The following is a 12,911-nucleotide window of genomic DNA, read 5'->3' on the forward strand; positions in this document are numbered from 1 at the left end:
ATCAATGATCTCGTTCGATATCAGAAAACCTATTAAAAATAATACGCATAGATGCATCGGTAAACACGATTTAAAAATAGTTTTTCTCTGCCGCATGGCGCGGCGCGGTGCCAGAAAAATTTTCACGGTCATTGAGACTGTCTAAGATTGAATACGTTCTACGTGTACATAAAAAATACGGATTGTCCATTACCTGAAAATTTGGTACTGAAAAGCAATTGCTTCATTGAGTTTCTTGTGAACTGGGCGTATTTTAATAAGCTTTTATTAGCTTCAGACGTATATTAGTATGTAACGGAATCTTTGAACGTGATTTTGACCCCCTTCAAAACGTCGGATTAACTCGAAATTTGGTATACTTATTAAGGGCAGATGACAATGCGATATTTAAAAAAAATATTTAAAAAATTTAAATTCAACTAATAATAAAAATAATTAATAGTTTAAAAAAACTAACAAAATACGCTTTTATAGAAAGTCCAACAAAAAATAGAAAATAAATTTTAATAAAATTGAATTAAAAATAGTGTAAGAAAAAATTATTTTATTGTATAAAAAGTTAATGCGTCTATGCTCAAAAAATGCATACTGATTATCCTTTTACGATTATACGTGGGCTTGCGTGTTTTTTTTTTGAAAATTGCATTAAATTATCGAAATATCTTAAACTTTGTACCAAAAAACGTGGCTGCTCAAATAAAACGGTAACTCTATAGCAGTGATTCTCAACCACTGTTCCGCGGCACTTTTGTGTGCCGCCAAATTTTGCGAATATATAATAATGTTAATATTATTAAATTATATCATTTTAAAAGAAAAATACATTAAACATGAATATATATTTAAATCCACAAAAAAAAATTTATAGTATATTTTAGTTTATTTCGTATATTAAAATTTTTTGATAAACTATTTATGCAGAGTGTTGGAGTAAGTAAATAATTTTTATCACCTTTTTTTATTTGCGTGCCGCCAAATTTTGAAATCGTTAAATATGTGCCGCAACAAAAAAAAGGTTGAGAATCACTGCTCTATAGTATCGTGTGACTCAATCACACCACTCACTTTGACGACAAAGAAAAAACGAAAGATAAAAATTAACTTTTTTGTTTATTGCTTATATGGGTGGACGAGCTGACAGCCCACCTGGTGTTAAGTGGTTACTGAAGCCCATAGACATCTACGACGTAAATGCGCCACCCACCTAGAGATATAAGTTCTCAAGTATAGTTACAACGTCTGCCCTACCCTTCAAACCGAAACGCATTATTGCTTCACGGCAGAAATAGGCAGGGTGGTGGTACCTACCCGTGCGGACTCACAAGAGGTCCTACCACCTGTAATTACGCAAATTATAATTTTGCGGGTTTGATTTTTATTGCACGATGTTATTCCTTCAACGTGAAAGTCAATCGTGAACGTTTATTAAGTACGTATTTTATTAGAAAAATTGGTACCACCGGAATGCATCGGACGTCTTATCCTTTAGACCACGACGACTTCAATTGTAATTGTAACTGAACCGCTTATTAAAAACAGACTTTGTTAACAGGAAACAAGGAAGGTTATCGGTTGGCTCCGTTCGTTGCCTAAGGACCATAAGCTGGTCAATGAGGAAATTGATCGGCTTATCGTTGAGCAGACCACATGCGAGCCGAAGTTCTCTCCAAAATTATTATGTGAGTTAATAATTTTATTATTTACTAGCTGACCCGGCAGACTTCGTAGTGCCTCAATCGATAAATAAAAGACCTAAATTTTTATATAAAATAAAATTAAAATAAACAAAAGGAATCCATCCGACGGGGGACACATCAAAGAGAAAACAAAATTGTTATTTTTATTTAATTCCGAGCATTTTTTATCTACCTTTTAAACCTTCTCTGAACCTCCACAAATAATTCAAGACCAAAATTAGTCAAATCGGTCCAGCCGTTCTCGACTTTTAGCGAGACTAACGAACAGCAATTCATTTTTATATATAGAGAAGATATATAAGATATAAGATAACCGAAATACACAAGCGATGTAACGATAAATGATATTTGAAAAGTGGAACTGTAATTAAAAACAGATAAGTATATATGTAGTTATAGGGTTTGGGCTGCAAAACAATGCGATATAATTCTGAATTCTTCGAATGATTTCACGAAAATCTACAGCGTGTGAACAGATTGCAATTTCAGTCTTAACTTCATATATCGCGATTGAAATAGATTATTGAAATGTAGGTACCTCAAGCACCGGTCATCGTTCTCGTCGAACCCGTCGCTTGCGACGAAGGATTCGGCGAGTAAATTAACCCACAGACACAGCCCACTGAATTTCTTGCCGGATCTTCTCAGTGGGTCGCGATTCCGATCCGGTCGTAGATTCTGCGAAGCACGGCTCTTGCTAGGGTTAGTGTTAGCAACGTTGTCAGGTTTGAGCCCCGCTAGCTCACCTACTAGCTCGGTGAATCTAGAATAACCCCTCGAGGTTACTAGAATAGGTAGAAGAAAAAAATTGAAAACAACAGTATATTGTGGCGGTAGCCATCATACAACGCAAGATAATTGACAGATGCCTGAATCTCCCTTACGACATTTTCAAGATAAAGCGCATATATACAAGTTCCGAACAACAACATTCGGACCGTCGGTATACCGATGGCTACCCGCCACATCAAAGCCCCAAAATATTAATGATAATAGTATTTTTGTAATGTAAAACCTATCAGAAAACTGGCGTATTCGTATAATTTATAACAATAGCAATACGTACCAATTATTCTAAACAAATATCTATGATCGTAGCTATGTATACTGTATACACAACGTTGTGTATACAGTAGTATACACAACTTGGTCTCAATGGGATTGGGTGCGTAAGCCCTCTTAAGATATTCCGAATTTCGTCAAAATAGTTTCAGACACGCAAGCGTAATAAATACACAGAGCTAATTTCGTATTCATATCTAATAGCATGCACATTGAACAAACAAAAGTCTTAAACCACATTGAACCGTATACACAGGAAGAATATGATCGATGATGCCTTAAACATAAACAACATCGATCATGTTTCCTTAACTATAAAACGCAGATAGAGAGAGAGAGAGAGAGAGAGAGAGACCAAACAAATTTGTTTTCAAAACATTTACCAGGGTACCAGGAAAACATGAATCCGCTATAGCTCGATAGCAATACGCTTAAATAACAATTGACCCGTCACTGTTCACTAATTGACATTCATAAGTCATTTGACACCGTGCAAACTCTTACAAACGAATTAATCGTTGGCTGAATTGAAAACAATGACCACAGAGCTGGGACGGTATTCAGCGAGTCGCGTACGTCGAGTTATTTAACGTACTTCGTATAATATAATTATAGTCGAATTTCGACTTCTGCGGGGCCACTAGTCCTAGTAATTTTCTGTAATACACAACGCTCGAACTAATGAACAAATGAGTCGACTATTATCAAAGCCGGCAATGTGACTTTTGGACAATGATTGGTAAATCAGAAAAACGAATTATTGACTTTGTATTCCATTGGCAGTCACAAAACTCTTCTGAACGACATCTTAGATAAATAACAGGTTAAGTATTAACCTTTATTTAATGCAGGTTTTGAACCGTATTCTTTGAAGGAGACGATTATATTCAAATCAATCTGTATTGACATATCAATAACATTTTTTTGTCCAAATGCACAGGTTGCCACCTTTGATAATAGACGACTCAAATATAACCATGCAAAAATAAAGCAATTTTTGGATTTGCCGTCAGCTACACTTTGATAAATTAGCGGTAGTTAACGTGGTACGAAATATATTTGCCAGATGCCTGAATCGCGCTAACGACATTTTCAAGATAAGCTTACATATATACAAGTATATACATTCGGAAGCGCTCCCGATCCTGCGGACAGAATGGAAAGCAGTCGACGTCGCCCAAAACACGTCATCTCGGATCCTCCCGATCCACTAACGGTGCTTCTAGGTACTTCAAGCACCGGTCACCGTTCTCGTCGAACCCGTCGCTTGCGACGAAGGGCTCGACGAGTAAACTAACTCTCAGACACAGCCCACTGAGTTTCTCGCCGGATCTTCTCAGTGGGTCGCGTTTCCGATCCGGTGGTAGATTCTGCGAAGCACGGCTCTTGCTAGGGTTCGTGTTAGCAACGTCATCAGGTTTGAGCCCCGTGAGCTCACCTACAAAAGTTAGGGTTACGGTGACATAGCCTCTCAAGACTCTCAGCTTAGGTAGGAAAAAAAAAAAAAACACGAAAGAGATCTTAGAACTTATATCTCAAGGTGGGTGGCGCATTTACGTTGTTTGAGATGTCTATGGGCTCCAGTAACCACTTAACACCAGATGGGCTGTGAGCTCGTCCACCCATCCAAGCAATACAAAAATATACCCTAATAATACCATAAAGCCTACAACTAGCTTCCTACTAGGCCAGAACTGGCTTGTAATCCATGAATTTCATAACGCAATCTCACAATAATATTATAACAAATACAAAAACGTATTAAACCACAACACCTGACTAAAGACATACATCTACATGTTTTAAACTTATGTTTATTTTTTTTACGTTTGTGACAACTTCCCGCGTCTTGAATACTTTTACAGTTTTCGCGGTCACGGACGTTTAGTGTGTATAATTTATAAAAGTAAACCCGAGATAAAACCATGACGATGTTTTATTCACGTCTGCCATTGTATACGTAACGCGAAAATCTCATAAAATAGAAACACTACATTATCATTATTCAAATCGACTTTATTGCTATTTTACTAGACAGCTTATGTTATATTTTTTTTCCTTTTTCGAACGATGGAATCAGTTGTTGTGATTAGATGATCAGATGTTTTGAAATCAATGTAACAAGAACTAAACTGGCCAGTAAACCGTTAAGTGAAAAAATTTAACATATTTATCGATGAGTTTAATACAGCAATGCTTTTAATAAAAATAACAGGAAGACATTTATTAAGGTATTGCATAGCTTTTATCGCGGGCCTTGAGCGCGGCGACCGAATTCATGAAATTCCGTAACGAAAAAAACCTTACACCCCTCACTCCGCCTACCGTGTAGCTCGCGTTCAACACATTCACACGTTGCGCTTGTGTAGTGTTTGTGAATAAGCGCGTGGCGTGACGTCACACTGCATGTGCATCATGAAAATTCTGCCCATCTCTCTCTCGCGCGGTCTAGCTTATGAGTGTGAAGGGGACAGTTAAGGTTTTGCTTTTATTAATGTCTAATATAGCGTGGTCTTGTTTTATTATTGTTTTAATATTAAATTATCATTGTCTAATTATAATTGCATAAGTTGATAAAAAATGCTATGCAATAGATTTACCGCGGCAGTTCCCGAGTGCCACACGTTTTTTTTTTACAAACGCACTTGTTAACAGGTTAACACGCAAATCCCACATTCGAGTTTCTCCTCGGGTCAGTTTTTAAAAGTAGTTTGCATTGCATAAAAGACGGGAAAATCACTACGTTTGTAAATCGAGATTTCTACTACAATACAGTACTAATAATTAGTATGTTACAAGAAACAATAATTCGAACGCTTTTTAAAAAAATACTCCGACAAACTTTTTTTTTTTATTGCTAGATGGGTGGACGAGCTCACAGCCCATAAATGCGCCACCCACCTTTAGATATAAGTTCTAAGGTCTCAAGTATAGTTACAACGGCTGCCCCACCCTTCAAACCGAAACGCATTACTGCTTCACGGCAGAAATAGGCAGGGCGGTGGTACCTACCCGCGCGGACTCACAAGAGGTCCTACCACCAGTAATAAACTACAGGAATCATTCACGTTTATTTTCCTAAATTCCCGATTCGTTTATTTATTGTCCCAGCTCTATTCAATTGGCAGTTCAAACATCAAGGACGGATGTCCAGTCGCGAATGATTTTTATAAGGAGGTCGCGGCTATCAATTGTAATAATAAACATGTTTTCAATTCACTTCTCAATCATCATTCGCAGTGATGTCTTGAATTTTTTTTCTTTTGTTGATTTTTATTCGTTCACAATCCGAGATATTTGCACTGCTTGTTTTTAGCAACTCACTAGTAATTCTAATTAGACTAGTGATCCCTGGGTAGTCGAAATTCGACTATAATTAATTGAAATTATAAGTTTGAACATTATTATGGTTGTATTTTATACTTCTATAATCACAAATTTGGCCAAGACTACACTATAAAAAATATTAACAAAGACACACAATATTTAATCTATTCTCAATTTGATAACAAACGTCAAGAACAAAAGTTTGACAATAAATAGTATGCATGCGTGTGTGCGTCAAATACATGGTATGTAGTGTGTGTAATGTTTTCTTTATTGATTTAATGTATCTTTTATGCATTACTTTAAAAAATATTATCATTGTGCACTTCTTCTCTATATTCTTTATAAGTGTGGAAAATTTCATACTCCTCCGCCCGCGCAATTTTTGTAAAAAGGGATACAAAGTTTTTGCTTCACCTGTTAATATATAGATTAGTAATGTGTTTTTTCTTTATTAAAATTTACGACAAACTTTGATTTTTATGACACGCAATAACATCAAACTGTTACGGTTTGTTTGACGAGATATGGCACCGTATTCTGTTTGTAAATGTTAAGTAACTATAAATTATTATTTAAATAGTTATTTACCGTTTTCGTGCAGATCATACTGAAATCATTTTGCTATATTGAACAGTTAAATCTTTTCGCGTAATTGCCAAGAAATCAAAAACTTCCAATGGACTTGAAAATTTGCACCCATGTCTGACTTAATAAAAAAATAACATTAACTTTTCTTGCTTGCTTTTCTGGCTTGCTACCGAAACGCTATATTGGCCGTTTTCCAATTACAGCACAAGAGCGCACTATGCGGCATAATGCTCAACTAAGCTTCAGCATAATTCGGCATTGTGCGTCACTGAGTCGCATTATGCTCTGTAATTGGAAAACTACCATTAAGCAATGGTTAATTGGAAAACTACCATTAAGTAATGGTTAATTACAGAGCATAATACTACTCAGTAACGCACAATGCCGAATTACGCTGAAGCTTAGTTGAGCATTATGTCGCATAATTCGCTCTTGTGCTGTAATTGGAAAACGGCCATTAATTCTCGGCAATCATACTTATTATAATTTAGATATATAATATTTTTAAAAAAAATTATTTAACAAAATATGTAATACTTAAATTGACAATTATCCTCCAAAATATTAATTCTATTGTTGTAATAATACAATGGCTTTGCATACCTACATGCTACAAATGTAGTAGTGTTAGGGAAACATTAATTATAAACATCTGCTAATCTATTTTCTTTCCATGATATGTATTTTCACGTTTTACAAAACCATGACAGCTATAGAAAATAAATACATAAGTTATTTTTCGCTCTATATATTATTATTATTATTAAATTCATTTATTTCAGATAAAATATTAATCCATATTAATGGTAGGGATTTTTTTTAAATATTTTATTAAGGACATAGTAACAAAACAAATGAAAAGTACAACATATGTACATACATACAATTACAATTACAAGTTTACAATTACGAACACATTTTGTGGACCTCATTACAATGATTGCGAAAAGGCCCATGTATGTATTGCTACGCCGATAAGAGTAACGCCATCTATCGCCGAGTAGTCGAACGAATATCTAGTAGCACCTAGAACGCTCGAGAAGTACAACGCCATCTATTGTCAGATAGCGGAAACACAATACTCGAAATGTGTGGAATATTTTCGATAATTCTAGGGATTTCGTTTCGACTATAAAAGCGTTGCAGAGATGGCAACACTGTCAGTTAGTAATCGGAACTACTCGAAGCGAAACAGCGAACGGATCACCTGAAGCGAAGCGAAAGCAGCGAATTGAGAATTTTAAAGTGTTTGTGAAGTGTTCTAAGTGTTGAATACAGTGTTAACTTGTAATTCGGTAGAATTTTATTTATCCCGAACCACAGCGCGTAACAGTATTACATAAATACATGTGCACTGGTGGTAGGACCTCTTGTGAGTCCGCACTGGTAGGTACCACAGCCCTGCCTATTTCTGCGCGTGAAGCAGTAATGCGTTTCGGTTTGAAGGGTGGGGCAGCCGTTGTAACTATATTGAGACCTTAGAACTTATATCTCAAGGCGCATTTGCGTTGTAGATGTCTATGGGCTCCAGTAACCACTTAACGCCAGGTGGGCTGTGAGCTCGTCCACCCATCTAACCAATAAAATAAAAAATAAAAACTCAAAAAAAACACTTAGAAAACATTGTTTTTAATATCATAACTTATCTTTTGTTTTCAGTTTCCGATAAGACAGCCGTCAAAGCATTCTGGGTGGCACTAATCGTGAATTTGACTCGTGAATTCTGCGGTTGCATCGCGATCCTGGTGTACGCGAGTCACATCTTCACGGCAGCCCGTAAAGACCCGAACATCAGTATATCTTTGTCTCCGAACAAGCAGTCTATCATGTTGGCAGCTGTTCAGATCGTAGGCTCATTCCTGGCCTGTCAACTAGTCGATAGAGCCGGCAGGAAGGTACGTAATATCCCGTTACAACTGAATATGCAATTTCGAAAAGGGCACATGTCGCATATTTTGTCAAATACGTTTTTTCATATACATGTAGTTTTGAGGCTTACCTACACCCATTTTAAAATAATTCCAGTAATTTTCAATTGCTAATTAACACTTAAATCTATCTCATAAGTTAATATTTTAAATTTTACACTGCTTTAGAAAATAATCAGTTTTTGTTCATTTCCTGAACATTTTACATTCTCAGAGATGTGCCCTTTTCGAAATTGCATATTCAATTATTTTATAGGTAATTTTAGATTTTAGTAATGGATCCACTAGTGTGATCACCCGTGAACAAACTTCAGAAAAGTTGCGGTTTCATTCAATTTTACATATTGTTTGGTTGATGGATTCGTTTTTCCTGTTTCTGTGGGCTCACGTGTTTGTACTAAACAGCCATGTGTATCTCTGTTGACAAGTAAACACCGCGGTATTTAAACAGTTGCCTGTTTCCATAACAAAATAAAATATTGCTACATAATCAAATAACTTTATTATAGTAGTCTGGCAATTAATTAAAAAGATTCGATCGTGAAAAGTTCGTCAAGTCCCGAGCTTCTTCTATTCATTACTTTTAAGTCGATTATTTTTTTTATTCTTTTTTTTTATTGCTTAGATAGGTGGACGAGCTCACAGCCCACCTGGTGTTAAGTGATTACTGGAGCCCATAGACATCTACAACGTAAATACGCCACCCACCTTGAGATATAAGTTCTAAGGTCTCAGTATAGTTACAACGACTGCCCCACCCTTCAAACCGAAACTCATTACTGCTTCACGGCAGAAACAGGCAGGGCGGTGGTACCTACCCGCGCGGATTCACAAGAGGTCTACCACTAGTAATTACGCAAATAAAAATTTGCGGGTTTGATTTTTATTACACGATGTTATTCCTTCACCGTGGAAATCAATCGAGAACATTTGCTGACGACGTATTTCATTAGAAAAAATGGTATCCGCCTGCGGGATTCGAACACCGGTGCATCGCTCAACACGAATGCACCGGACTTCTTATCCTTTAGGCCACGACGACTTAGACGTATCGTTATCGCTTGCAGCCTCTTCTAGCGGTCACAAGCGTGGTGGCTGGATTCAGCATGGCTCTGCTCGGAGTCTGGTTCTACCTCCAGGGCATTGGCGTGTTCATGCCTGGATGGGTGCCGATAGCAGCGCTCTGCATCTGCATATTCGCAGACGCATCGGGACTCCAACCGCTACCGTTCGTCATAATGACAGAGATGTTTAGTTTCCAGGTGAGATTTTTGTACACTTTAAAATTACTTAAACTCGGGTGTTCCGCGGTTTTAATCGCTTCGGATATGCACACCTATTGGCCCAACGCTTAAGCGGAATTCGAACGGTTCCCTGACCCAAAACAATAAAAGCATAAAACTTTGTAAACTGTTAACAGTGCCGCGTTTTTTTTTTTTTTGCTTAGATGGGTGGACGAGCTCGCAGCCCACCTGGTGTCAAGTGGTTACTGGAGCCTATAGACATCTACGACGTAAATGCGCCACCCACCTTGAGATATAAGTTCTAAGGTCTCAAGTATATATAGTTACAGCGGCTGCCCCACCCTTCAAACCGAAACGCATTACTGCTTCACGGCAGAAATAGGCGGGGTGGTGGTACCTACCCGCGCAGACCGCGCTTTTTTTACAATAATCTTTTTTTACACTATTTTTAATTCAAATTTATTAAGATTTATTTTCTATTTTTACTGGGATTTTCTATAAAAGCGTATTTTCTTAGTTTTTTTAAACTATTATTTATTCGTAATTGTATAGGTAAATTTGATTTATAAATCACTCAGTCAATTTATAATTATTATTTACAGCTCCGTGGTACAGTGGCGACTTTAGTTATGGCAATATCTCTGGCAACAGACTTCGCTCTGCTGAGACTGTTCGCTCCATTGACCGAGCTGATTGGCTATCACTTCACATTCTGGATGTTCAGTTTAATATGTCTCTCGAACGTATTCTATCTAATCTTCTGTGTTCCGGAAACAAAAATGAGGAGCTTAGAGGACATTTACGCCGATTTAGAAGGAAAGAATAAGAGAAAAAAGAAATCGGACGAAGTGGTTGAAACAAACCACGTCTAATACTAAAAAGGATAAGTTCCGTTGGATAAATCATCGAAAGTGCAACTATGTTTCACATTTCACTAATGTCGTAGTCAATAATCAATAATCTAGAACTAGAAAATGTTTAAAATATCGCCTCAAATGTGGTTCGCTTTATTTTCAGAGGCTACGATTTTTTCTAGAAATTTCTTTATGACTAGAAATTTTGTTTGACACTTATTAAATGTTTTTATTGTTTATTATGTGAAGGACGAATGATGGCAGTACGGAGGGTAGAGGTAATATATTAATCTGTGAGTGGAACTTTGTAATAAATGTTATATAAAATTAAATGAATTTTAAGATGGCGTACTATAGCAAAAATACTGATTTTGAAAAGGAATTTGTCAAATTTTGTTACAGCTTTTTTTTAGTAACAAATCCTATGCATTGAGAATATTATTTCTATATTATTTTATTATTACTTCATTTACTTAATTAATTTAGTACACGCTTTCAACTTCAGATCTTAGATTGCGATTACCGCCATTTTGTCCACCGTTGTCCAATGATTTTTGGTGAAATTACTTTTAAACAAGTATTGCTTTAAGAGAAACTTACCTCCTCCTGAGCCTCCTAACCCAGTGCTACCACGAAGCATGATGCGTTGCCATATTAAAGCCAGTTACTTAGTGATAATAATTATGTGATATTATCATGTAAAATAGAACAAATATAGGTTAATTTAAAATTAAGTAGGAAATGTATTTTAATGGAAGTTACAATTGGATGTAGTTAAGCGCAAGGAATTAATTGAAAATTGAGTTCTCTGCCGAAATCGACCGACGGAAACTAACGAAGAATGACCAATATAAATATTTTGGAACGAAGTTCCTTATGGGACGATGCGGAGGGGTAGCCTAACCGGGAAAAAACGTCCGTAACATAAGATTTTTATTAGTAACGCACATAGTGTACGACTTAACTTTGTAATAACGTACAAAAAATAACATATTTTTTTATCAACATTAACCATCCGATCTCAGAGCGTTCGTTTGCTCAATACACTAACTCATAGGCAAACAACCGTGAATGAAGTGTACCACAATAAGTTCGCACGTTACCGAATGACCGTGGGTTGTTGCGAAACCTCCAGTTTTATTTTCTTTATACCTCGAATAGAACATAAAATTAATATTTTTATAATAAGGAACCTCGTTCCTATCCGGTGTCCCACGACACCACACATCTTTTTTATGTACTTACCGACAAGGACGTCATTCAGTGAACGTCGGTAAATAAGATGTCTCTGCTCAGAATTCAATTAAATGTGTTCTAAACTTTCGAAGAATTGGTAACTACAAATTTATATACTTAAATATATTTTATATAATTATAATTGAAGCGTTTCCGTTTTGGGTGAGTCCTTTCTGCCTAACCACGTCCAATTGAACTTAGACAACGGCACTTTGAAAAGTCGATTGTCATTATTTCTAATTTCAACTTTATTATAAGACACGAATATGTACCCGTCGACCGCATTTGCGATTTTAACATGTCAAAATGCCTTGAAAAGGTAAAACCAAAACTCACAACAGCAAACATATTTAGTTTTTATGGACCTAAAGTTCATGGATGCTCTTGAAATTGTACATTTACCGCCATTTTTTTTTGGTATGTTATGAGTTTTGAAAAACTGTAAATTCATGTGGTGGCATAATATTTGTCTAATTTGAAATGTACAATTAAGCTTGAAGCTTTTCTATAATGCTATGGTAAAAAAATGTCTACGTAATAAACAAATGACACAATAAACTGATAAAATTCCATAAAATTGTTTTTATTTACGAGTTTTTTTATCGACAATGAAAGGCTTATCTGTTGGATAAAATGTATACAAGTGTATATACCTACAGGCTGTCCTAGAATGGTTATATCAAACCGACAAGTGGCTATAGCTACTAGTTCAACAATGTATTAAAATATTGAAAAAAATCTAAATCGCAATTGAAATTCAACTAAAAAATGAAAAATAAATAATAGTTTAAAAAACTAACAAAATATTGTAAACATAGTCTGGAAGCAGCTTTATACACTAAATATGTCCCATTCGAAGCACTGCTCTTGCTAGGGCTAGTGTTAGCAAATCCTCTCAATTTGCGCCCGTGAGCTCACCTACTCATCCGCGCGTAGAAACACATCTTTGTACAACAAGTACCCGCGTTTATT

At 36.1% G+C, this 12,911-nt stretch overlaps 1 protein-coding gene across 1 annotated transcript in view; it reads left to right on the forward strand.

Moving 5' to 3' along the window:
• The window catches only part of LOC101743250 (facilitated trehalose transporter Tret1-like), a 34,374-nt gene extending 21,858 nt beyond the window's left edge, over positions 1 to 12,516 (forward strand). Inside the window, exons 5-8 of the mRNA XM_004922463.5 lie at positions 1,553 to 1,679; positions 8,337 to 8,572; positions 9,673 to 9,867; positions 10,452 to 12,516. Coding sequence (XP_004922520.1) covers positions 1,553 to 1,679; positions 8,337 to 8,572; positions 9,673 to 9,867; positions 10,452 to 10,721 — 828 coding nt within the window. The 3' untranslated portion in view covers positions 10,722 to 12,516. The remainder of the gene's footprint in view (positions 1 to 1,552; positions 1,680 to 8,336; positions 8,573 to 9,672; positions 9,868 to 10,451) is intronic.
• The last annotated feature ends 395 nt before the right edge of the window (positions 12,517 to 12,911 follow it).

Source organism: Bombyx mori, chromosome 20 (assembly GCF_030269925.1).
Source record: "Bombyx mori chromosome 20, ASM3026992v2".
NCBI lineage: Eukaryota > Metazoa > Arthropoda > Insecta > Lepidoptera > Bombycidae > Bombyx > Bombyx mori.